Source organism: Labrus mixtus, chromosome 23, assembly GCF_963584025.1.
Source record: "Labrus mixtus chromosome 23, fLabMix1.1, whole genome shotgun sequence".
NCBI lineage: Eukaryota > Metazoa > Chordata > Actinopteri > Labriformes > Labridae > Labrus > Labrus mixtus.
Window position 1 is genome coordinate 20,432,664 of NC_083634.1, and position 27,018 is coordinate 20,459,681.

Below are 27,018 nucleotides of genomic sequence, written 5' to 3' on the forward strand. Positions count from 1 at the left end.
AAGAACAGGGGTAGGTTCTCTATTTCATACGTTTATTCTCATGTATCATCATTTCATCTTCATGTTCTCACTAGTTTATTGTCATTATGCTCCACGTGCTCGGAGTGATATTATCCACGAATGTATCCCACAATGCATTGTGAAAAGTACTGTTCTACTGATGGGCTGTTTTCAAAAACCCGCCTCCTACACACCGCCATGGAACGCAGTATGAGCTGCACACTGCGTTCTACAGCGGCCTGTAGTCTGACTGTCAGTCGGGGGTTATTCTGCAGAACACCGGGCTGTAAACGACAGCCCAGCTGAGGTCAAACGCCGCCGCGGTGTAGCGTCCACTTACAGTCTGAAGAAAGCTACTGGAAGAGTACTGTGTGTTATTTCCTCTGTTACGATGTTAAAATCATTTCTTCTTCTTCTTCTGTTGGTTTTCATGGCGGTTGGCATCCATTACCGCCATCTGCTGGATGTCCCTTCATTTCGATCTCTGTCAGGGCGCTTTGCATTGTGGGAAACAGTACGCGAGGAGTGACTGGATGCAGACTGTGTAGATGTATCAATACAACATCCTGGTACTTCTGTCACATGCTGATCGCACTACTAGTACAGTAGGCGGTTTTTGAAAACAGCCGCCGTCAGCTCTCCAGGACTTTTTCCCATCATGCCTTGGAGCCAAAAGAAATGATGTGAACACCGGCACAGAGAGAATGAGACTTTTTGAACAGACGAGTTTCCTGTTTGATAAATCCTCTTCATTGAACGTGGTGGTGTTTGAATGCAGAGGACGATGATACAGCGGCGGAGTGAAAGGTCGAATGCTTTCAGACAAAACATCTGCACCATTCATAACTCGTGTGTTCATCGACTTTGTCTCGTTGTGTCACTGTGAACACGTTCTCCTACTGTGAAAAGATAAAACGACTGTCTGCAGAGATTACGTTTAACAGACCATGTGAGGCACAGAAAATGACAGCTTGAATATTGTTAAGAGGAAGGAATATGTTTGACCAATCACAGCCCAGCGTCCTTCAGCTACAAACAGGAAGTAGAAATCTTTGTCCATGACAGCGTTCCTCTGGTCAGAACTTCATTCTCGATTTTGGCTGAAAATGTCTCACCAGCTGATTTAATGTCCTTTAAAGCACAATCCTCGAGGTAGTGTGTGTGTGTGTGTGTGTGTGTGTGTGTGTGTGTTTGTGTTTGTGTTTGTGTGTGTGTGTGTGTGTGTGTGTGTTTGTGTTTGTGTTTGTGTGTTTGTGTGTGTGTGTGTGTGTGTGTGTGTGTGTGTGTGTTTGTGTTTGTGTTTGTGTGTGTGTGTGTGTGTGTGTGCGCGCGTATGTGTGTGTTCGGTGTATTGGCATCATTTTTTATTCTTCTTCTGTCGATCCAGAAACTTTTGTCTTCTTGCAATTGGAATCTCTTCCAAGCTGATCCCATGATTACTGGCCCTGAGAGAGAGAGACAGGTTAGGGAGAGAGACAGGTAGGAGAGAGAGACAAGTAAGATAGATAGGTGAGATAGATACAGGTGAGATGGAGACAGGTGAGATATAGACAGGTGAGATGGAGACAGGTGAGATATAGACAGGTGAGATGGAGACAGGTGAGGTAGAGACAGGTGAGATATAGACAGGTGAGATGGAGACAGGTGAGGTAGAGACAGGTGAGATATAGACAGGTGAGATGGAGACAGGTGAGGTAGAGACAGGTGAGGTAGAGACAGGTGAGATATAGACAGGTGAGGTAGAGACAGGTGAAATATAGACAGGTGAGATATAGACAAGTAAAGAAGAGAGGTCGGTAACAGGGGAGATCAAGAAAGGGGAGAGAGCGACGGGTACAGGTGAGATGGAGACAGGTGAGATAGAGACAGGTGAGATTGAGACAGGTGAGGTAGAGACAGGTGAGATAGATACAGGTGAGATAGATACAGATAAGATATAGACAGGTGAGACAGATACAGGGGAGATATAGACAGGTGAGGTAGAGACAGATGAGATATAGACAGGTGAGATTGAGACAGGTGAGATAGAGACAGGTAAAGAAGAGAGGTCAGTAAAGGGGGAGATCAAAAAAGGTGAGAGAGCGACGGGTACAGGTGAGATGGAGACAGGTGAGATTGAGACAGGTGAGATATAGACAGGTGAGATAGAGACAGGTGAGATTGAGACAGGTGAGATTGAGACAGGTGAGATATAGACAGGTGAGATAGAGACAGGTGAGATTGAGACAGGTGAGATTGAGACAGGTGAGATATAGACAGGTGAGATAGAGACAGGTGAGAGAGATACAGGTGAGGTAGAGACAGGTGATTCAGAGAAAGGTGAGACAGATACAGGTGAGATAGAGACAGGTGAGATTGAGACAGGTGAGAAAGATACAGGGGGGTAGAGACAGGTGAGATTGAGACAGGTGAGATGGAGACAGGTGAGATAGAGACAGGTGAGAGAGAGACAGGTGAGATTGAGAAGAGGTGAGAGAGATACAGGTGAGAGAGAGACAGGTGAGATTGAGAAGAGGTGAGAGAGATACAGGTGAGATAGAGACAGGTGAGAGAGATACAGGTGAGCTATAGACAGGTGAGGTAGAGACAGGTGATTCAGAGACAGGTGAGACAGATACAGGTGAGATATAGACAGGTGAGACAGATACAGGTGAGATAGAGACAGGTGAGTCGGAGACAGGTGAGATAGAGACAGGTGAGATGGACACAGGTGAGGTAGAGACAGGTGAGACAGATACAGGTGAGATAGAGACAGGTGAGATAGATACAGGTGAGACAGATACGGGGGATAGAGACAGGTGAGATAGATACAGGTGCGATAGAGACGGTTGAGATAGAGACAGGTGAGATAGATACAGGTGAGATAGAGATGGTTGAGATAGAGACAGGTGAGATAGATACAGGTGAGACAGATACAGGTGAGATAGAGACAGGTGAGATAGAGAGGTGAGACAGATACAGGTGAGATAGATACGGGTGAGACAGAGACAGGTGAGATGGAGACAGGTGAGATATAGACAGGTGAGATAGAGAGGTGAGACAGATACAGGTGAGATATAGACAGGTGAGATAGAGACAGGTGAGAGAGATACAGGTGAGGTAGAGACAGGTGATTCAGAGACAGGTGAGACAGATACAGGTGAGATAGAGACAGGTGAGATTGAGACAGGTGAAAAAGATACAGGGGGGGTAGAGACAGGGGGGGTAGAGACAGGTGAGATTGAGACAGGTGAGATGGAGACAGGTGAGATAGAGACAGGTGAGAGAGAGACAGGTGAGATTGAGAAGAGGTGAGAGAGATACAGGTGAGATAGAGACAGGCGAGATTGAGAAGAGGTGAGAGAGATACAGGTGAGATAGAAACAGGTGAGAGAGATACAGGTGAGCTATAGACAGGTGAGGTAGAGACAGGTGATTCAGAGACAGGTGAGACAGATACAGGTGAGATATAGACAGGTGAGACAGATACAGGTGAGACAGATACAGGTGAGATAGAGACAGGTGAGATAGATACAGGTGAGACAGATACGGGGGATAGAGACAGGTGAGATAGATACAGGTGAGACAGATACGGGGGATAGAGACAGGTGAGATAGATACAGGTGCGATAGAGATGGTTGAGATAGCGATAGGTGAGATAGATACAGGTGAGATAGAGATGGTTGAGATAGAGACAGGTGAGATAGATACAGGTGAGACAGATACAGGTGAGATAGAGACAGGTGAGATAGATACAGGTGAGACAGATACGGGGGATAGAGACAGGTGAGATAGATACAGGTGCGATAGAGATGGTTGAGATAGCGATAGGTGAGATAGATACAGGTGAGATAGAGATGGTTGAGATAGAGACAGGTGAGATAGATACAGGTGAGACAGATACAGGTGAGATAGAGACAGGTGAGAGAGAGACAGGTGAGAGAGAGACAGGTGCTGTGACCGGAAGAGAGCGTCCGGCAGCTAGAAACCACCAGGTATACAGTCTGACCATCTGTGTGTCACTTCTTACCTCTGTGTTTAACGGTACAAACACACAGACCAGAGATCTGTAAATAAATATTATTATCTATATTCAAAGTTATCTGTTTGAAGAACATAACACCTAATCCTTATTCAGCGTTATTACATTGGCGATGTTTTTAGATTGTTGTTTGTGTTCTGTTTTATTTTCAGTTTCGCTTTGGCAACGTAAAAGTATGTTTCCCATGCCAATACAGGCCTGTTGAAGTGAGATAGAGATAGGTGAGAGAGAGACAGGTGAGATTGAGACAGTGGAGATAGAGACAGGTGAGATAGATAGAGACATGTGAGAGAGACAGGTGAGATTGAGACAGTGGAGATAGAGACAGGTGAGATAGATAGAGACATGTGAGAGAGACAGGTGAGATTGAGACAGTGGAGATAGAGACAGGTGAGATAGATAGAGACATGTGAGAGAGACAGGTGAGAGAGAGACAGGTGTGATTGAGACAGTGGAGATAGAGACAGGTGAGATAGATAGAGACATGTGAGAGAGACAGGTGAGAGAGAGACAGGTGAGATGGAGACAGGTGAGAGACAGACAGGTGAGATGGAGACAGGTGCGATTGAGACAGTGGAGATAGAGACAGGTGAGATGGAGACAGGTGAGAGAGAGGGGAGGAAATGGGGACAGCTGAGACAAAGCCAGGTGATATAGTGCCGTGAGGAGATGGTTAATACAGAGACAGGTGAGGTAGAGACAGGTGAGACAGAGACAGGTGAGATAGAGACAGGTGAGGTAGAGACAGGTGAGGTGACAGGTGAGAGAGAGACAGGTGAGTCGGAGACAGGTGAGGTAGAGATAGGTGAGATAGAGACAGGTGAGATAGACACAGATGAGAGAGAGACAGGTGAGGTAGAGAGAGGTGAGAGAGAGACAGGTGAGATAGACACAGGTGAGAGAGAGACAGGTGAGGTAGAGACAGGTGAGATAGAGAAAGGTGAGGTAGAGACAGGTGAGGTAGAGACAGGTGAGGTAGACACGGGGAGATAGAGACGAGTGAGATGGACACTTGTGAGAGAGAGACAGTTGATATAGAGACAGGTTTCTTATTTACCCTCCGGTGAGGTCTGGAGGAACTGGAAGTGGTCTATTGAATCCTTCCCGACCCATGAGCCAGTACGTGTCCAAAGTTCCCTTCACCTGCAAAAAAAAAACCATTTCATCAGTTTCAGTTTCATCCCGTTTGTTCACACACCCTGCAGCAGGTGAACGTACCTGAGCCTTCCTGGTGTCTATGTGGTACCCCAGTTTGAGACTGGTCAGGACCTTCACTGTGTTCAGACTGATGTGGATCCTGTAGGCTGGAGAACCACAAACACAACAACATCAACCATTGTGATGTCACTGTGTGTTCCTATGACAACACCTCATTCCAAAAACATCTTCACTCAATGTCCTGACTACTACGTACGCAGCCCGGTAGCTTCCATGTGGGACGCCGTCGTCACCGTGTCCCCAAAGAGACAATACCTGGGCATCGTCAACCCAACGACACCTGCGACCACTGGACCTGCAGACCGAGAGAGAGAGACAGGTTCAGAGAGAGAGAGAGAGAGAGAGAGACATTCAAATCAAATGTGTGATTAAAAATCAGAGGCACCTGAGTGCAGCCCGATGCGTATTTTGACTTTGATCTCTGGCATGTGTTTGATCTTGAATGCAGCGATGGAGTGCAGGATGTCCAGAGACATGTTGGCGACTTCAGCCGCGTGTCGAATCCCGTTTCTGTTTGGGACCCCTGAAGCCACCATGTAGGCGTCGCCGATAGTTTCTACCTGAAAGTGAAACCAGAAGCGTAAACAACAATCTGAAAGCAGCTTCTATAACACACACTGCTGGTATCATGAAACAAACATTTCTCACCTTGTAGACATCATGAAGAGCGATGATGGCGTCGAACATCGTGTACAGGTCATTGAGCAGGTCGACTACCTGCACACACACACACACACACACACACACACACACAGCTTTAGAGGAACAGTGATGTCACAGATTATTATCGTCTTTATTGTGACGAGAACTCTTTACCTCGATTGGTTCGCTGAGCGCCGAAATGGTCGTAAATCCAACGATGTCACTGAAGTACAGAGTACAATCTGAATAATGTTCAGGCCGCACGGGCTTCCCTTTCTTCAGAGCCTGAGCCACAGACCTGAAACACCACACACACACACACAGATCCTAGTGATGTGTCCTTGTCTTAGGGTCTGATTAACACAGGGAAGCATCACTCTAGGGCCGCTCCAAAAAACGCCCTGAGCTCATCTGACAGCCCTACAGCGGGGCTGAGTGTGGTAGGGGAACTCAAACAGGAAGCCAAAGAAAATAAGTGGATAAAAATGGATTGCAGCAAACACTGAGCTCTCGTTGTTGCTTTGCTTCTAAACAAAAAAAGGGAAAATGTCTCAGAGAGTCTAAAAAGCGGAGGTAAAGCCTCCTACTTGATTTGATTGGCTGCTGCGTCTAAAAGCGACATTAAAGTCTTTATATGTGATTTTTCACACTTAAATGTATAAATCAAGTATATCCTCTGAAAATAACTCTGTGAGTCATGACTGTCTACAATGGGTGTAACACCCGAGTCCCACTGTCTGTGATGTTTTCAGAGTTTCAGAGTCCTATCTTCACTTTGTTTACATCGCCCGGACGGCCGGCTGACTCCTCCCCTCGTGTATAAAAGTTGTTTAATTGAGGGACTAGAGAAAAGAAGAATAACATACTGTACTCACTGCTTAACTGTGTTTCTAGATCACGCTCATTTCAGGTAAATTTACATGCAGTGTGAAGATACGAGCAGAATAAAGATCGCTAGCATTAGACGTATTAACTTTTATTCGCCCGAAAACTGCTAGAAAACGTTTTACCCAGCAGCAGAGGGGCGCGCCTGGCAAGCACTGAACCAGAGAAAAGAAATAAAAGATTTCTGGCGATACTTTTCCAGCGATGCGTCTCTGTGTGATCGGGTCTTTAGAACGTGGAACCAGCACATCTAGTACTAACAACTCGCCCCCCCGTACGCTGCTGTGCACGTTATCGTTTATCTTTAAGTGTGTCTTACTTTGGCAGCAGCTGTCCAATCAGCTTGTCCGTCTTGTTCCTCTCCACCTCCAGCTCGTCTGTTCGCTCTCTGATCAAATCCTCCAGGTTTGAACTGTACTGCTCCAACATCCGCAGCATGGAGTCGATGATGTTCGCCCTCTTGCCCCGGTTAATGCCCCGAAACTGAAAACAACACCAGACATACAATCCATTTTAATTTATGTAATGACACATCCCAACAAAACATTGAGGATCATGGACTATTCAAGATGGAGGCAGGAACTGTCTGGTCTCTAAAAGCCTCTAGGGGGCAGCGCTGCAGCGTCACTCACCTGTTTGAAAACTTCATCAAAGTTCGGCCTCTTAATGGGATCTTCATTCCAACAGTCATTCATCAGACTGAGACACTCGGTAGGAGCTTCATCAACAGAAACCAGAGGTCTACAGAGAGGAGGGGGGTTCTTCAGACGCTCCACGATCTCTGAGAGACAGACAGGTGGTCAGACAGACAGTCAGGTGGTCAAACAGACAGACAGGTTGTCAGACAGACAGTCAGGTGGTCAGACAGACAGACAGGTGGTCAGACAGACAGACAGGTGGTATAACAGACAGACAGACAGGTGGACAGACAGGTCCCCCCCCTCACCGTGGGCGGGCATGTCCATCATGGAGTACGGCAGCGTGCGCGAGATCACTTCCTGTATGATGATCGAGAAACTGAAGACGTCTCCGTGAAACGTTCCCCCTCGAACCGGATTCCTCAAGAGCTCGGGAGCTGTCCACAGTAATTCTGAGAGACAGACAGGCAGAGAGACAGGAAGAGAGACAGGTGAGATTAGAGACAGACACATGGAGAGACAGACAGGCAGAGAGACAGACAGACAGGTTAGATTAGAGACAGACACATGGAGAGACAGACAGGCAGAGAGACAGACAGACAGGTTAGATTAGAGACAGACACATGGAGAGACAGACAGGCAGAGAGACAGACAGACAGGTTAGATTAGAGACAGACACATGGAGAGACAGACAGGCAGAGAGACAGACAGACAGGTTAGATTAGAGACAGACAGGCAGAGAGACATACAGGCAGACAGACAGACAGACAGACAGACAGACAGGCAGGCAGGCAGACAGACAGACAGACAGACAGACAGACAGACAGACAGGCAGTTGTACCTTGAGGGTCTTCTGGACGGTGTATATTCTGGGACTGAAGGATCATGGGAAGTCCGTAGTCTGTGATTTTCAAAACAAAGCGTCCGTCAACCAAACAGTTTGTGGACTTCAAGCGACCATGACTCAAACCTCGCAGGTGAAGGTACTTCATCCCCTGAAACACACAGAGGAGGCCGCGTTTCAAACAAGTCGAGGAAGATTTTAATGACGGGAAGAATGATCTGTCTGATGAAGGCTCGGGCTTAACGTCAACTTCACACTAAGACTTTAACTTTGAAAGTCGGACAGGAAGTTGTCGCCATCAAAGGATTCAAGAAACCAAGCAGGTCGATAAACAGGAAGTGGAAGTTGAGTAAAATCACATTATCATCCGATTGGACTAACAGGTGCTGACAGGAGGTGCACAGAGCCAGAAGCTATATATATATATATATATATATATATCGTCATCAACAACAACATCGATATCTTGAGGGTTCTAATCAGCTTCAAATCCATCCTGAATATCATCATCAATTTCATTAAAGGAAGAATGTGCGACATGTTTCACATAAATATTTCATAAATCCAGTCTGTCCTGTGTAAATTTCTCTCTAAGTCACGACTGTCTACAATGAGGGAGAAGCTCGAGTCCCGCTGGCTGTGTTGTTGTCAGAGCCGTGATTACATGGACGGGACGGCCGGCTCCTCCCCTTGTGTATAAAAGCTGTTTTAGTCAAGAACTAGAGAGAAGAAGAACATACTCACTGATTATTTGGATGTTAGTAAGAGTTTTTAGATCACGCTCATTCTGTGTCAGTTTACATGAAATGTGAAGCTACGAGCTAACTAAAGAGCACTATAGCATGCTAACACAACAATGTGAAGCAACGAGCTAACTAAAGAGCGCTAACATTAGCATGCTAACACAACAATGCAGGACACAGGTGATTGCAGCTCGGGTTGAGGACAATTTTGTTCGCTGCTTGGGCTAAACTCCGTCATGTGAACGCGGGTGGAGGGGGGTTGGAGGTGTGTCTCTGGAGGAGAGCGGAGCCTCCGGTATGAAGGAGGCGTAGCCAAACAGCAGGGCGACATCTACTGGATCCAAAAGTTGCACATTATTCCTCTAAGTGCGTAGGTGTCTAGATAGAGACTTAGGGCCCGGTTTTAGGAGTAGTTCTACCATTCTTATTAGTGAAAATAGTAGTGTGAGCAGCGATAGAAAGCTTTGCAGAATGAGACTGGACCTTATGTAACTTTACTTTAGTTCACTTGCAGCAGTGTGAGTACCTTGATGAGGTCCATGAGCAGTGAGCTTTTGAACATCCAGTCGAGCCTCATATTACTGTCGGCCAGCAGGTCTGCCAGACTTCCTCGAGGACAGTGTTCGACCACCAGAGCGAAGATCCCTGAGTCAAGGAACAGTCCCACATACAGGTTCAGGTTCTCATGCCTCATGTCCCTCAGCTGGACAGTGAAGAACAAATACAGATCAATACATTAGGTTTCATGTCAACATATGGATCGATATACTGAAGGAGAAGGCAGGAAGTTTATTATAGAATACAAACACATTTTAAAATGTGAGTTTCACAAGGATTAAGTATTGATTTGGCTTTTTCAAGTATCCACTGTGTACTGTACCTGGGTGAACAGACTCTCGGTGCTTGGATTAACGGCTGTTATCGTCCTTTCACTTGAAATCTTCTTCAGCCAAACCCAGTCACCCTGACAACAACATGACCAATCAGACACAGAGTCAGCGAGTAGGAAAAACACACAGGGTAATGTTCTCTTCTTCAATTGGCAGTTACAGTCAGTGTTCGAGTCAGAGTCGAGTCTCAAGGTCCTATTGCTCAAGTCAGAGTACGTGTCCACGTCACCAAACTAAAATTTGAGTCGAGTACAAGTCCCCAAACAACAATCTGAGTCTTTATCAAAGAGAAGACAGTGATGTCACAGTGATGTCACGGTGATGTCGCAGTGATGTTGCAGAGATGTCGCAGTGATGTCACTGTAATGTTGCAGTGATGTCGCAGTGATGTCGCAGTGACGTTAGTGATGTTGCAATGATGTCACAGTGATGTCGCAGTGATGTCGCAGTGATGTCACAGTGATGTCAGTGATGCCACAGTGATGTCAGTGATGTTGCAATGATGTCACAGTGATGTCAGTGATGCCACAGTGATGTCAGTGATGTTGCAATGATGTCACAGTGATGTCGCAGTGATGTCACGGTGATGTTGCAGTGATGTCACAGTGATAGCGCAGTGATGTCACAGTGATGTTGCAGTGATTTCGCAGTGATGTCACGGTGATGTCGCAGTGATGTCACAGTGATAGCGCAGTGATGTCACAGTGATGTTGCAGTGATGCTGCAGTGATGTCAGTGATGTTACAATGATGTCACAGTGATGTTGCAGTGATGTTACAATGATGTCACAGTGATGTTGCAGTGATGTTACAATGATGTCACAGTGATGTTGCAGTGATGTTGCAGTGATGTCAGTGATGTTACAATGATGTCACAGTGATGTCGCAGTGATGTCACAGTGATGTGGCAGTGATGTCACAGTGATGTCACGGTGATGTCGCAGTGATGTCACGATGATGTCGCAGTGATGTTGCAGAGATGTCGCAGTGATGTCACTGTAATGTTGCAGTGATGTCGCAGTGATTTTGCAGTGATGTCGCAGTGATAGCGCAGCGATGTCGCAGTGATGCCACAGTGATGTCAGTGATGTTGCAATGATGTCACAATGATGTCGCAGTGATGTCGCAGTGATTTCGCAGTGATGTTGCAATGATGTCACAGTGATGTCGCAGTGATGCCACAGTGATGTCAGTGATGTTGCAATGATGTCACAATGATGTCGCTGTGATGTCACAGTGATGTCACGGTGATGTTGAAGTGATGTTGAAGTGATGTCGCAGTGATGTCGCAGTGATGTCACAGTGATGTCGCAGTGATGTCGCAGTGATGTCAGTGATGCCACAGTGATGTCGCAGTGATGTCACAGTGATGTCACAGTGATGTTGCAGTGATGTCACGGTGATGTCACGGTGACATCAAAACAACAAAAGTAGGTTAACAAAAAGTTCATGTGCAGGTGTACCTCCAGGATTCCGATATTGGAGCTCTCAGGTGTGGTCAGGATGTAACTTCGAGCAATTGACCGGAAAGGAGTTTTAATTTCCAGAAGACTCCTCATGATCGACTCGTCGTTGAGTTTCTGTAAAACAATGACTTAGTCAGCAACTTTTACAATGTCCACAACAACAATCAGTACAACGTCAACAAAGAGACAATTTAATCAACAACCCCTAACCCTAACCCCCCATCAACAAACAATAACAACTACTGACCCCCATCAACAACCAATCAATAAACAATCACAACTACTGACCCCCAATCAACAAACAATAACAACTACTGACCCCCATCAACAAACAATAACAACTACTGACTCCCAATCAACAAACAAGAACAACTACTGATCCCCATCAACAAACAATAACAACTACTGACCCCCATCAACAAACAATAACAACTACTGACCTCCATCAACAAACAATAACAACTACTGACCCCCAATCAACAAACAATAACTACTGACCCCATGAACAAACAATAACAACTACTGACCCCCATCAACAAACAATAACAACTACTGAACTCCATCAACAAACAATAACAACTACTGACCCCCATCAACAAACAATAACAACTACTGAACTCCATCAACAAACAATAACAACTACTGACCCCCATCAACAAACAATAACAACTACTGACCTCCATCAACAAACAATAACAACTACTGACCCCCATCAACAAACAATAACAACTACTGAACTCCATCAACAAACAATAACAACTACTGACCCCCAATCAACAAACAATAACTACTGACCCCATGAACAAACAATAACAACAACTGACCCCCATCAACAAACAATAACAACTACTGACCTCCATCAACAAACAATAACAACAACTGACCCCATCAACAAACAATAACAACTACTGACCCCCAATCAACAAACAATAACAACTACTGACCCCCAATCAACAAACAATAACAACTACTGACCCCCATCAACAAACAATAACAACTACTGACCCCCATCAACAAACAATAACAACTACTGACCCCCAATCAACAAACAATAACAACTACTGACCCCCAATCAACAAACAATAACAACTACTGACCCCCATCAACAAACAATAACAACTACTGACCCCCAATCAACAAACAATAACAACTACTGACCCCCAATCAACAAACAATAACAACTACTGACCCCCAATCAACAAACAATAACAACTACTGACCCCCAATCAACAAACAATAACAACTACTGACTCCCATCAACAAACAATAACATACAAATAAATCAACATCTTTGAACTGTAAGTACTGAACTGTGTCTGTTCAAGTATAAAGGGGTTGTGGCACCGGTACTAGTATAAAGGGGTTGTGGTACCGGTACCAGTACAAAGTTTTATTTGAAGATCTGTGTCTGACCTTCCTGCTGACTTGCGTGTCGATGAAGACGATATCGTCCAGAGTCAGGACTAGTTTGGTAAGGTTTGATGATCTCTTGTACTTCCTGTACACACACACACACACACACACAAATATACATAAATGATTTTGGTATTCAAAATTCAGTCTGTGTGTGTGTGTGTGTGTGTGTGTGTGTGTGTGTGTGTGTGTGTGTGTGTGTGTATGTGTGTTTGCATTCACTTGATCCAGTAGAGTAAAGCTCCAATCAGAACGCAAAGCAACAAGAAGATGAAGAACATTGTAATCGAGTCCAAACCTGCAGAAAAAAAAATAACATTTACATCCTGAAAAAAAAAAGAGCAGCGCCTGACACCTCATCTATTCAAGAAATCTACATTCCACATGATCCCTGTAGGTCATTAAACGCACCGCCGCTGCAGGCCTCGTCCGGGTCGAACCAGCAGAAACTGGCCGTGGGGGGTTTTCCTCCGGGGAAGGTGAGCGAGCGACTCAGTGGTTTCAGACCGCCGACTGTCCCGTCCGTGTGTGTCGGAGCGAGAGAGTGAGTCGGCACGAGTCGGTCGCCATCGCTGTCCAACACTACGTACCTGGCCTGAAGACCACGCCCCTCTTTTCCTCCATACAACACCTGAAAAAAAATGGATGAAGCTGCATGATGAGACAAAATTTATCATGAACCACCGTATCCATCATCCCTCTTTTTATAATGAGTTTAAAGATATTGAGAGTGAAAGTGAAAGTTTTGGACCTGGTTGAAACCCTGGAAGTCGAAGCCTCCGTCTGAGTGGACCAGCTGAGTGCCCGTCACCCAGTGCCCGCCCCCCGCCTGACGACGCTCCTCCACTGCCTTGGCAACGAAGTACACCATGTTAAAGATGGTCCCAAACACCGGAGACACCTGCAGACAACGAGCAGGTCAAAATAAACCAATCGTGTGTATTTCCTGTGTGTAGTCACAGTTGTGTATTTCCTGTGTGTAGTCACAGTTGTGTATTTCCTGTGTGTAGTCATGGTTGTGTACTTCTTGTGTGTAGTCACAGTTGTGTATTTCCTGTGTGTAGTCACAGTTGTGTATTTCCTGTGTGTAGTCACGGTTGTGTATTTCCTGTGTGTAGTTACGGTTGTGTACTTCCTGTGTGTAGTCACGGTTGTGTATTTCCTGTGTGTAGTCACGGTTGTGTATTTCCTGTGTGTAGTCACAGTTGTGTATTTCCTGTGTGTAGTTACGGTTGTGTACTTCCTGTGTGTAGTCACAGTTGTATACTTCCTGTGTGTAGTTACGGTTGTGTACTTCCTGTGTGTAGTCACAGTTGTGTATTTCCTGTGTGTAGTTACGGTTGTGTACTTCCTGTGTGTAGTCACAGTTGTGTATTTCCTGTGTGTAGTTACAGTTGTGTACTTCCTGTGTGTAGTCACAGTTGTGTATTTCCTGTGTGTAGTTACGGTTGTGTACTTCCTGTGTGTAGTCACAGTTGTGTACTTCCTGTGTTTAGTCACAGTTGTGTACTTCCTGTGTGTAGCCACAGTTGTGTATTTCCTGTGTGTAGTCACAGTTGTGTACTTCCTGTGTGTAGTCACAGTTGTGTACTTCCTGTGTGTAGTCACGGTTGTGTACTTCCTGTGTGTAGTTACGGTTGTGTACTTCCTGTGTGTAGTTACGGTTGTGTACTTCCTGTGTGTAGTCACAGTTGTGTACTTCCTGTGTGTAGTTACGGTTGTGTACTTCCTGTGTGTAGTCACGGTTGTGTACTTCCTGTGTGTAGTTACGGTTGTGTACTTCCTGTGTGTTACCTCTGTGGCTGAGACAGCTGATCGGATCTCACGGTTTATTTGAGCTTCACGAAAAGCTTCGTAGAAGTTCTGGTCGGACGCCATGGTAACGGTAAGAACGGCGCTGTAGGCATGACGAAGCTTCGTGCTATTGGTCAGCTGAGGGAATATCACTTCCTGGTTGGACAGAAGAGTGAGTGTAAGTTTTATTGTGAAAGGGGACTTCCTTATTGAATTTTCCATTTGTATGTTTCTTCATAGTTTACATGACGCCCCAACTTTTAGAAACTAAAGTGGCGCCCCCTCAGGTCACAGAGGGAACTACTGATGAAGTTATTTTCTGTTTGGTGTTCAGTATCGATCACCTGGTACGGCATGGCGTACAGCAGGGCGTCATATGGAATAAACACGTAGCCATCAGAAATCATCCCCATTTCCAGTGCAGTCAATAGAAGCTCTCGCTGGTCCTCTCCACCAATCAGGACGGAGGTCATGCACAGGATCACCACTGAGACAAAAAATCAGGTAGAGAAGGAAAAATCAGAAGAATATTGACCTTTTAAAGATTTTTATTTTATTTTGAAATAGTTCATGTTTGTGTTAATCCATCAGATTTGATCTTAAACTCTGACCTTTGACCCTGTCCGCTTCTCGGATAGCTTTAAGCGCCTCACGAGGTCCGCCGTTTTTCTTTGAGTCCATGGTAACCACTGGACCAATGGGCAGTCCCAGAGCTCTCAGTGCTGAGGCCACTTCCTGCCCAGTGCTCTCCCATAGGTCGGACGGAGCTGAGCGAACAGGAAGAGGCGGGACAATGTTAAAATTATAACAATTATTACTTTTAAATAACAGGACAGATAAAACATAACCCTGATTGGTTGTGTGATTTAAATTTAATTTTCACCATAATTTAAATGAGATAAAGATTTAATTAAATGTTTTCATCCCTCCTGGCAGACCCCGACCCCGTTACTCTAAGGCCACGCCCTCCACAGTGACATCACTCCTGTTAGACCTTGACCCTGTTACTTTGTGGCCACGCCTCCTCACCTGAGATGACGCCAACGTGCGCCCAGCGGAAGAACCTGAGCACGGTGAACAGTACTTTGCTTGGAGGAGTGATGGGAGGAAGGTTTGGCCAATCAGCAGCAAGGCATCCAGGAGAGGCAAGGCCCGCCTCCCAATGCTGAGCCAATAGGGAAGCTGCATGACATAGGGCGGGGTTAAAGGGTCCAATGTAGGCGTGGCCGTAGCCCTCCATCTCCCCAAGTTCTGTGAGTGCTGAAAAAAAATCAGAGAAGAAGAGAATTTACTGGTCAAGAAAAACAATTGTTAATGTTAATCGATGATGTCATGTTGTTTTCTGTTTATCACACTGTTGGAGGCGGGGCTTATTTCCATCATTAAACTAATAATCATGGCTCATAAACAGTCTGATTGTAATCCACTGTCTGAAAATGTGTGTTTCTCTCTCTAATCTTTCTTGATTGATAAACTGCTGTTTTGATTGGACGACAAACCTTTGGAGGCGGAGCAATCTTCACTCAGCAGTTTGATATCGTACCAGTATCCTCTGCTCAGACCGCTGTCGCTGCGTAACCGTGACAACGCCAGGTTAGCCGCAGCCGTTGGCATCGCTCTGGAGAACATGGGGTCACATGACCACGGACCAATCAGAGCCAGCTTAAAGGTCGCTGTCCTGACATCCGTGATGCATAGCAACCACAGGAAAATGCCTAGCAACCACCTGGTAGGCTGCATCCTGGGGACCTGACGATGAGAAATTAAACAAATACCAACGAAAAATATGAATTTAAAAACATATGTTCTGATAAAGTGATAAATGTACACATGGTCAGAAAAATATAATAATAATGATAACAATAATAAAATGTTAAAGGATTGCAAAAATAAGTCAGACAGGTCAGACGGGACCCATAACGCAGCACACTGTAAGACAAGACCCTGAACGCAGCACACTGTAAGACAAGACCCTGAACGCAGCACATGGTCATTGTTAGAAATTATCCTGAATGTAGCACATGGTCAGACAGGACCCTGAAAACAGCACATGGTCAGACAGGACCCTGAACACAGCACATTGTAGGACAGGACCCTGAAAACAGCACATGGTCAGACAGGACCCTGAACGCAGCACATTGTAGGGCAGGACCCTGAAAACAGCACATGGTCAGACAGGACCCTGAACGCAGCACATTGTAGGACAGGACCCTGAACACAGCACATGGTCAGACAGGACCCTGAACACAGCACATTGTAGGACAGGACCCTGAAAACAGCACATGGTCAGACAGGACCCTGAACACAGCACATGGTCAGACAGGACCCTGAACACAGCACAATGTCAGACAGGACCCTGAACACAGCACATGGTCAGACAGGACCCTGAACACAGCACATGGTCAGACAGGACCCTGAACACAGCACAATGTCAGACAGGACCCTGAACACAGCACATGGTCAGACAGGACCCTGAACACAGCACATGGTCAGACAGGACCCTGAACACAGCACAATGTCAGACAGGACCCTGAATGCAGCACATTGTAGGACAGTATCCTGAATACAGCACATGGTAGGACAGGATACTGAATGCAGCACATGGTCAGACAGGACCCTGAATGCAGCACAATGTAGGACAGGACCCTGAACGCAGCACATTGTAGGACAGGATCCTGAACGCAGCACATTGTAGGACAGGACCCTGAATGCAGCACATTGTAGGACAGGACTCTGAACGCAGCACATTGTAGGACAGGATCCTGAACGCAGCACATTGTAGGACAGGATCCTGAACGCAGCACATTGTAGGACAGGACCCTGAATGCAGCACATTGTCAGACAGGACTCTGAACACAGCACATGGTCAGACAGGACCCTGAATGCAGCACATTGTAGGACAGGACCCTGAATACAGCACATTGTCAGACAGGACCCTGAACGCAGCACATTGTAGGACAGGATCCTGAATGCAGCACATGGTCAGACAGGATCCTGAACGCAGCACATTGTCAGACAGGACCCTGAACGCAGCAAATTGTAGGACAGGATCCTGAATGCAGCACATGGTCAGACAGGATCCTGAACGCAGCACATTGTCAGACAGGATCCTGAACGCAGCACATTGTCAGACAGGATCCTGAACGCAGCACATTGTCAGACAGGATCCTGAACACAGCATATTGTCAGACAGGACCCTGAATGCAGCATATGGTCAGACAGGACCCTGAACGCAGCACATTGTAGGACAGGACCCTGAATACAGCACATTGTCAGACAGGACCCTGAACGCAGCACATTGTAGGACAGGACCCTGAATGCAGCACATGGTCAGACAGGACCCTGAAGACAGTACATGGTCAGACAGGACCCTGAATGCAGCACATTGTCAGACAGGACCCTGAACACAGCACATAAAGAGTTCACAGATTAACACAGTTCAGAGAGATGAAGGTGAAAAGGATCCAGTGAACAGTAATCAGACGCTGTGTTGTGTTCAAGGTCTGACAAGTGAAATGAGACGATTGAGAAGTTGATCTGTATCATGTGACAATCTTTTTTCTCCCTCAGACTCTGACCCTTTTGACCGGTCTGACCATTGACCTCTAATCCGCAAATGTTAATGCTGACTGACCCCATTAGCTAATGCTGAAGACAGCTAAGAGCGCTAAGTTTAGCAACAATGCTAACACTCTTAAGACAAGCTGAGAGGTAGAGAGGACACATCAACCTGATGGATTTGATGGATGGATGGATGGATGGATGGAGGGATGGATGGATGGATGGATGGATGATTTGATGGATGGATGGATGGATGGATGATTTGATGGATGGAGGGATGGATGGATGGAGGGATGGATGGATGGATGGATGGATGATTTGATGGATGGATGGATGATTTGATGGATGGATGGATGGATGATTTGATGGATGGATGGATGGATGATTTGATGGATGGATGGATGGAGGGAGGGATGGATGGATGGATGGATGATGGATGGATGATTTGATGGATGGATGGATGATTTGATGGATGGATGGATGATTTGATGGATGGATGGATGGAGGGAGGGATGGATGGATGGATGGATGATGGATGGATGATTTGATGGATGGATGGATGGATGATTTGATGGATGGATGGATGATTTGATGGATGGATGGATGGATGGATGATTTGATGGATGGAGGGATGGATGGATGGAGGGATGGATGATTTGATGGATGGATGGATGATTTGATGGATGGATGGATGGATGGATGATTTGATGGATGGATGGATGATTTGATGGATGGATGGATGGATGATTTGATGGATGGATGGATGGATGATTTGATGGATGGATGGATGGAGGGAGGGATGGATGGATGGATGGATGATGGATGGATGATTTGATGGATGGATGGATGATTTGATGGATGGATGGATGGAGGGAGGGATGGATGGATGGATGGATGATGGATGGATGATTTGATGGATGGATGGATGGATGATTTGATGGATGGATGGATGATTTGATGGATGGATGGATGATTTGATGGATGGATGGATGGATGGAGGGATGGATGGATGGATGGATGAATGGATGGATGATTTGATGGATAATTGAGTCTGTAGTACTAACTTGTTAAAATATTAGATATAAAGGTACATTTCATCCTGTCAGATGAAAAATAAAATAATAAATCTGTAAAAACTGCAAAATTGCATAAATGTGTAGAAATGATAAAAGTAAAAGTATAAAAAAGGTATCTGTAACATTTTCCTTGGATGAATTCTTTTGATCGCTTCAAACTGTTTCAAGGTGAGATCAGAGACCAGAGGCTCAGGTGACACCTTAAATCCAATCACAGTAAAGCACACACACACACACACACACACACACACACACACACACACACACACACACACACACACACACACACACACACACACACACACACACACACACACACACACACACACACACACACACACCTGAAAGCTGTAAATTCGATTTGTCAGAACAAGCTGCTGCTCTGTGATTGGCTCATTGAAACCAGGTCAAACTGCACTCTTTGTTCTGTCTTGTCAGTCTGAAGATTTCCATCAGTTCAAACTTGTTTCTCTCTTGATTTTTGTCCTCTGATATGATGATGAGCCGGAGAAACAGGAACACCTGTCGGCTCCACAGCAGACGGGATCATAGTGATACAAAACGTGATTTATATTTTTAATTCATAAATTAATAAACATCAAATCACCAAATTGTTGGTTTAGTTAAGTAAATACCAAGTCAAGCTTTCTACATAAACACAATGAGAGCACATGGTTTCTGTCCCGGAGGACACTTAACGAACTCTCACTACACGATAAGATGACATCACTAAAACGCCGTCATTTACATATTTCAGGTTTGTCTTTGAGAGATTCTTTGTTTTCTTTAAACTGTGAACACTTCCCTTTTCACGACTGAGATTGTTTCTGGCTTTCTTCAAGTCAGTGACTCGGCTTCACTTTATAAAATGTAGAAACAATAGGGACAGAGTTGTTATTATTTTATATTAATATAATAATATTAAAAGCAACGTGAGATTGCTGCTGGTTCCTTTCTTTATCTTTTTTAAATTAAAGAACCTCTCCAGGTGGATAGATTTCAGTCACATGTTCAATAATCTGTTGACTTAATCAGGTGAAGCATCACCTCAGGTTGTTAAAGACGGAACAGTGGGAAGGGTTACCTGCACAGTCCTCAGGTGACTCAGGTTGTCTCTAGTTGTTTCCATGGTGACTATACGTCTATATATAATGTGAGTGGATGTAGGGTTTGATTCTTTAGGGCCTGGCAGAACTTCTGTCCTGGCAGCGCTCGCTTTCAATACAAAACCGAAGTAATTCAGAGTTTTCAGCGTTAATCGCCTTAAGCGCTAAGCGTCCTCCCCGTCAGCTGTTTTTCTGTCAACCGTTAAACTTTTGGAACAGTGCTGGGCTCGTAGATGTTAATTATCCCTCAACGACCAATTAGAATCAAGAAGGCAGGGTGGGACTTACAACATCAGGTTTTGTTAACAACAATGGTGGACTGGACGCTCGTCTGACTCGTCTTTTGGAGGGAACAGTTCCCAGGTGTGAAACTGCTTCTGATGTCAGAACACGACTTTACATCGTTTTTGATGTTTCCTTGAACTGAAGCAAATATTAAACACAGCTGAAACTGAAGTTCTCTTTCATAACCTAGCAACAATGACACAGAGGTTCCATTCATCCATCCATCCATCCATCTGTCCCTCCATCCATCCATCCATCCGTCCATACATCCATCCATCCATCCATCTGTCCCTCCATCTGTCCCTCCATCCATCCATCCATCCGTCCATTCATCCATCCATCCATCCATCTGTCCCTCCATCCATCCATCCATCCAGCCATACATCCATCCATCCATCCATCTGTCCCTCCATCTGTCCATCCATCCATCTGTCCATCCATCCATCTGTCCATTCATCCATCCATCCATCTGTCCATTCATCCATCCATCCATCCGTCCATCCCTCCATCCCCCCGTCCACCTGTCCCTCCATCTATCCATCCATCCATCTAATCAACACTATGAAGTGATGTTGGTAACTGTGTTCATCTGGTATCTGTCCTGTCATAGATTATTGTGCAGGGCTTTGAGGTTACTATAAGAACATCTTGTAAAAAAAAAAAAAAAAGGTCTTATCTCTTCATCTTACATCGACTACCTACGACCGACATTATGACTCTAATTTACACCGAGTGCACGAGGTCGTCCACGTGGACATTCATGGAGCGGTGGGGGTTGCAAAGTAACACAAACCAAAAGAAAAGAGGAAATAATTTCACATGTAGAGTTGAATGCAGAATTTAACAACGACAACATGAGTTCCTCAGTCATGATTTTCAGCAGAAGTCTCTGGTGGCTGCTCATGTGTTGAAGGTGTTCTGTAGGCGGTTTGTGGAGCCTGTGAAACTCTTCTTATGACATGACATGCTGTTGTCTGGTTAACATCAATCATGTCTCCTCTCACGTCTGTCCTGCGCCACTGTCTTCAAATCTTTTCAATCTAACAAGCATCACTCAGGGTATTTCCTAAAAACATATCAGCTCTGTCTTTAAACAGATTATTCTGATGGGAGAGAAAAGTTGTTGAAAGGAGGACACACACTCTGAGAGCAGACAGCAGGGCGGGGGACAGCGCTGTGTTTCTGTCAAACATGCTGAATTCAAAGGTTGGCTCTAAAAAACCTTCTGATCAGCTCACTGTCTGAGTAAACGTCCTGCGGGTTTGTTGTCCGATCATGGAGGACTCTCGTCTTAATACCTCGTCTTTCATCGATCATCCTGTAAACAAGACGTGCTGCCATTGTGTTTCTTTTCCCTATGCGTTAACTTGGATACTAGTCTGACTCTCATCATAACCAATACGATACGTTACGATAAACAATACGATACGTTACAATACGTTACAATAGTTTACGATAAGTTATGATACAATACGTTATGATACAATACGTTACGATACAATACGTTATGATACAATACGTTACGATACAATACGTTATGATACATTACAATACGACAAGTTACGATACGTTACAAGTTATGATACAATTACGTTAAGATACGTTACGATAAGTTACAATGTGATACGTTACGATACAATACGTTACGATACAATACGTTATGATACAATACGTTATGATACAATACGTTATGATACAATACGTTATGATACAATACGTTACGATACATTACGTTACGATACGTTACGATATGATACAATGTGATACGTTACGATACAATACGTTACGATACAATACGTTATGATACAATACGTTACGATACAATACGTTATGATACAATACGTTACGATACATTACGTTACGATACATTACGTTACGATACGTTACGATATGATATAAGAGCTGATCTGTTCTACCGAGGCTTCGCTGTGATCTTTACTCTTTCATAAGTTCCATGATCTGACCTCAAAAAGGACTTTTAAAGGTACATTATGTAAATATAAATGAACATTCTTGGTATGTAAAGGTTCATGCAGTGTGGATAATTGTACCTTCTGTGTATATTAAAGTACAGGCTGTGTTATTAAGTGTATCTTATTTATGTTTGATGAGTTAAATTTGTAAAAAGGAGATGATTTTCCAAAAATGTAAGAGTTGAATCAGCGGTTTGATGTAGATCTTTTGTTGCTTTTAGCTGTTGTGTTGTTTCTATGATTTTTTTTCTACAACACCTTAAAAAATATACTTTAATAACCACTACAGCCAATGTTCCTACTGATCGTCCACTGTATTCATCTTCTCATCATTTCTGTAGTTTTCAATAGTTTTCTGATATTTTCTATATTAAAAAAACATTTATATATATTCTGTCATTTTCCTCTGGTCCGTGATCATATTACACAAAATCAGTCTTTAACAGACTGACCATACTTAAAAACTATCAGACACACACACAAATGCACACACACACAGTGTTTACCTTTGGCTCAAAGGTTCATCGGTCCAAAATCCTTCAATTTCTCTCAATAAAGTAAAAAGAAAAGCCTTCCAGCAGCGAGCAAACGATGCACTGCACAGAAAGTGCTGATGTCAGGTCAGAGAAAGAGAGAGAGAGAGAGACTGAGAGAGTGACACACACACGCACGCACGCACACACACGCACGCACGCACGCACGCACACACACACACACACAGAGGATTTAGTTTAATCTTGTTTAGAGTTCAGTAAGAAGTTTGGCTTCAGGTTAGAGACTGTAATGAGAGTATGACTTACTGTGTATGTGTGTGTGTGTGTGTGTGTGTGTGTGTGTGTGAGAGAGAGAGAGAGAGAGCGAGAGAGAGAGAGAGAGAGAGAGGTGACCTTACCTGTTGAATCTGTGGTCATATCCTCAAAGTTACATGTACTCCCTTGATATCACTGGTGCAGACTGTCTACCTGTGGACATAAAGATGCACACTATCCTGACCTGTCCATAAAACTCCCAATGCATCGACCTGCCCGCCAGTCTCACGATGCATCCACCTGTACGTCAATCACACAATGCATTGACCTGTACATCATTCTCCATTCACACGGACACTGTAAAAATCCTCCAGTAAGCCTCCAGCAGCACAACTAGGAGCTGTTCCAAGCCTTAGCCAGATTATAAAAAAGGAAAGTTTTAAGTCTACTTTTAGAGTCAGAGTCGGTCTCCTCTCGGACCCTGACATTATGATGGTTCCAAAGGAGAGGGGCCTGATAACTGAAGGCTCTACATCACGTAGTACTGAAGGTAAAACAAGCTCTTTAGAGGTGACATATTCTCCTCCTCTTCTTCAGTTTAAATGACTCTCAGAGCTCCCCAAAACTAAATCCACTCTGATCCTGTATTTGATCATATCTATAAACCCCTCTATTTCAGCCCTGCTCAGAACAGGCTGTTTCTGTGTCTGTACCTTTAAATATCTAAATGAGCTGTGTCTGACCACGCCCCCTCTCTGGAAGGGCTCGGGTGTCTCTGGCTTTCTCGCTCCATGTTCTATTGTTTACGGTGAGAAGGCAGACTCAGAGGGCAGAACAAACACCTAGCTGTGGGAGTGTCACCCACCTGGGGGAGGGGCTACTGCCCTTTGTGATGTCATGAAGGGAAAATCTCCAAACGGCCTGTTTGAGTACACATTTTCTAAAAAGTGGAGCAGGCATCATTGGGGGGTTTGTAGACAGACTAGAGACACATAAGAGTTAAAGAAACATGGTGAAGTGGATTTTGTATAATATGGGACCTTTAAAATAAGATTAAGAGCTTTGTAAGAATAATTTTAAATTCTATTCTAGATGTTATAGGGAGCCAGTGCAGAGAAGCCAATACAGGAGTAATGTGGTCCCTTTTTCCCAGCATTTTGGACTAGCTGAAGAGTCTTTAGAGACTCATCAGAGCACCCTGATAAAAACAGAATTACGATAATCCAACTTGGAGGTAACAAATGCATGAACTAGCTTCTCTGCATCAGGATATTCCTTATGTGAAAATAGTCCTTGAAATGTGTTTGATGTGCGAGTTAAAGGACATATCTTGATCAAATAGAACTCCTAGATTCATAACAATGGTGCTAGATGACAGGCTGATGTCATTAAGGACAGTTATATAATTAGAAAAAGTCTCTCTGAGGTTTTAGGACCAAGTACAATGTGAAGTAGCAGAAGACGTCTGGTCAGGCCCTAATGTCCTTAGTTTACATAACTGACCATTGATAGGTAAAGTTGAGTATCATCTGCATAGCAATAAAACGATTGCAGTGTTATATTAGCTAGAGGAAGCATATATAAGGTCAATAAAGATTGATCTTATAAACAGGATTTAAACCAACCTAATGCAGTTATTTTAATGCCAATTAAGTCTTCAAGTCTGTGTAACAGGATGTGTTGGTCAGGTGCAGCACTCACAGCAAACAGCTACGGAGAGAAGTGTTCTTTTTGTATCCATGAGAAATCTGTTTGTAACCGCACAAGAGCTGTCTTAAGAAAGCCAAAAATATCAACCTTTCATTTACAGAGTCACAGTGTTTATGGCCTGTAATGTTTCTGTGTTCCACAGTGTTCTGCAGACTGCAGTCCTTTCTGCAGTCACAGTCTTTACAGTGACGTTCTGCTGATTCAGGGTTCTGCAGTGTTTACAGTGACATTCTGCAGTTGTTCAGTGTTCTGCAGTGTTTCAGGGTTTTGCAGTGTTTCAGGGTTCTACAGTGTTTCAGGATTCTGCAGTGTTTCAGTGTTCTGCAGTGTTTACAGTGACATTCTGCAGTGTTTCAGTGTTCTGCAGTGTTTCAGGATTCTGCGGTGTTTCAGGGTTCTGCAGTGTTTCAGTGTTCTGCAGTGTTTCAGGGTTCTGCAGTGTTTCAGTGTTCTGCAGTGTTTCAGTGTTCTGCAGTGTTTCAGGATTCTGCGGTGTTTCAGTGTTCTGCAGTGTTTCAGGGTTCTGCAGTGTTTCAGTGTTCTGCAGTGTTTCAGTGTTCTGCAGTGTTTCAGGATTCTGCAGTGTTTCAGGATTCTGCAGTGTTTCAGGATTCTGCAGTGTTCTGCAGTCCACCTTGTGATGATCTGTAGCATTTGTGGCCTGCACAGTCTCAGGTTGAGTGGGGGCTGATCTGTTAATCCTGATCTGGATTAGGTCCATCCTCAGAGATCACAGTTCCCAGCTGGTTTGCAGCCAGGAATAGAGGAAGGATTAGACGTGCACTAACTGGCCTGGAAAAGCCTGGAATGGTTCTGGTTCTCTGATAGACGGCCCGGTGCCAGCTGGGTCAAAGTCCTGAACTCATGGAAATTTGAGGAGTCACCGAGGACAAGGAGCTGGCCCAATGACACGGCTTGAATCTTTAGGTTAGGAGACATGTTTGAAGTCTCTATTGGATTGTAGTTCTTTTTAAATTTTCAACATGTCCGCCAACATTCCGTGAGTAAAGACAAACAGCAGAACGTCTGTTTATCACTTTATTTGATAAAATGCAGAACCCAGAAATAAAGACAAGATTCAGTTTTATTTACACAATTAAACAACAACATACCAAAATTACAAAATCCTGCCTCCCCCAACTCTGACCAGCAACCACCGTGCTGGTTTTACTGGCTTATCCTGGTGTATAGTGGTTGAACTGGTTATTGTACAGTTCAGTTCTAAATGTCAAGATCAAAATGCTGATCAAATATCAATCACTGACAAGTCGACGTCAGTCCAGATCATAGACTTTGTTGGTACACACACACACACACACACACACACACACACACACACACACACACACACACACACACACACACACACACACACACACACACACACACACACACACACACACACACACACACACACACACACACACACACACACACACACACACACAGGAGGGCAGTCAGCTGACTCGCACGTCTTCAGAGGGAAATCTTTGTGTTCCTGAAGCTCGAGTTGTCCCTGAAAACAGAGCAGAGATCAGCGTTTCTCCCCCGAGGTTTATCACGTAGGGGTGGTGGGTAGTACATGTATCTGCTCACAGCTGTACACCTGAGTACCTGAGGCTGTCGTTGTGCGTCTTGTACTCCATGATGGTGTTGGTCGGGAGGTTCAGGACTCGTCTTAACGTGTCTCTGATTCTCGCCGTGGTCGTCTGATCGTTAGATGTTCTGTTCCAGATCGACAGGATGTCCTCCTGAGAGAGAGACAGGTACCAAGAGAGAGTTAAAAACAGGGAGACAGGTAGAGAGACAGACAGGTACAGAGTGTTCTGGAGGTAGAAGATGTTATTTTGTACCTGGAAGCGTATGGACACGACGGCTCCACAGATCTCCTCGCCCACCATGAACTGCTCGCCCAACATGGCCAGGATGATGTTCTCCCAGAAACGACTCGCCAAACCTTTACGTAGACGAATGATCCACTTCCCCCCGCTGCGGTTAGAATCAT

At 44.7% G+C, this 27,018-nt stretch overlaps 2 protein-coding genes across 3 annotated transcripts in view; both read right to left on the reverse strand.

The window, feature by feature from the left end:
• LOC132958074 (eukaryotic translation initiation factor 4E type 2-like) overlaps positions 1-27,018 on the reverse strand; it is an 83,951-nt gene that overhangs the window by 51,434 nt on the left and 5,499 nt on the right. Inside the window, exons 5-7 of the mRNA XM_061030675.1 lie at positions 26,867-27,018; positions 26,628-26,764; positions 26,461-26,529 (exon numbers count right to left, since the gene is read on the reverse strand). The exon at positions 26,867-27,018 is cut by the window's right edge and continues 1 nt beyond it. Of these exons, the coding sequence (XP_060886658.1) occupies positions 26,490-26,529; positions 26,628-26,764; positions 26,867-27,018 (329 nt within the window). The 3' untranslated portion in view covers positions 26,461-26,489. The remainder of the gene's footprint in view (positions 1-26,460; positions 26,530-26,627; positions 26,765-26,866) is intronic.
• On the reverse strand, positions 1,213-23,174 carry LOC132958534 (retinal guanylyl cyclase 1-like). Of its 2 annotated transcripts, none has more exons than XM_061031441.1 (24): positions 23,061-23,174; positions 16,053-16,302; positions 15,583-15,813; positions 15,165-15,320; positions 14,898-15,040; positions 14,554-14,709; positions 13,511-13,660; positions 13,171-13,390; positions 12,982-13,057; positions 12,760-12,844; positions 11,344-11,460; positions 9,872-9,955; positions 9,518-9,694; positions 8,246-8,399; positions 7,713-7,856; positions 7,399-7,547; positions 7,086-7,249; positions 6,056-6,179; positions 5,888-5,956; positions 5,625-5,799; positions 5,436-5,534; positions 5,240-5,325; positions 5,079-5,164; positions 1,213-1,445 (listed from the first exon to the last, which is right to left on the reverse strand). In XM_061031441.1, the coding sequence occupies exons 2-24, from the start codon at positions 16,291-16,293 to the stop codon at positions 1,358-1,360; spliced, it is 3,174 nt and encodes a 1,057-aa protein (XP_060887424.1). In that variant the 5' UTR covers positions 16,294-16,302; positions 23,061-23,174; the 3' UTR covers positions 1,213-1,357. The 2 variants fall into 2 exon arrangements, with proteins under 2 accessions (XP_060887424.1, XP_060887423.1); XM_061031440.1 differs by lacking the exon at positions 1,213-1,445 and adding an exon at positions 3,835-4,219.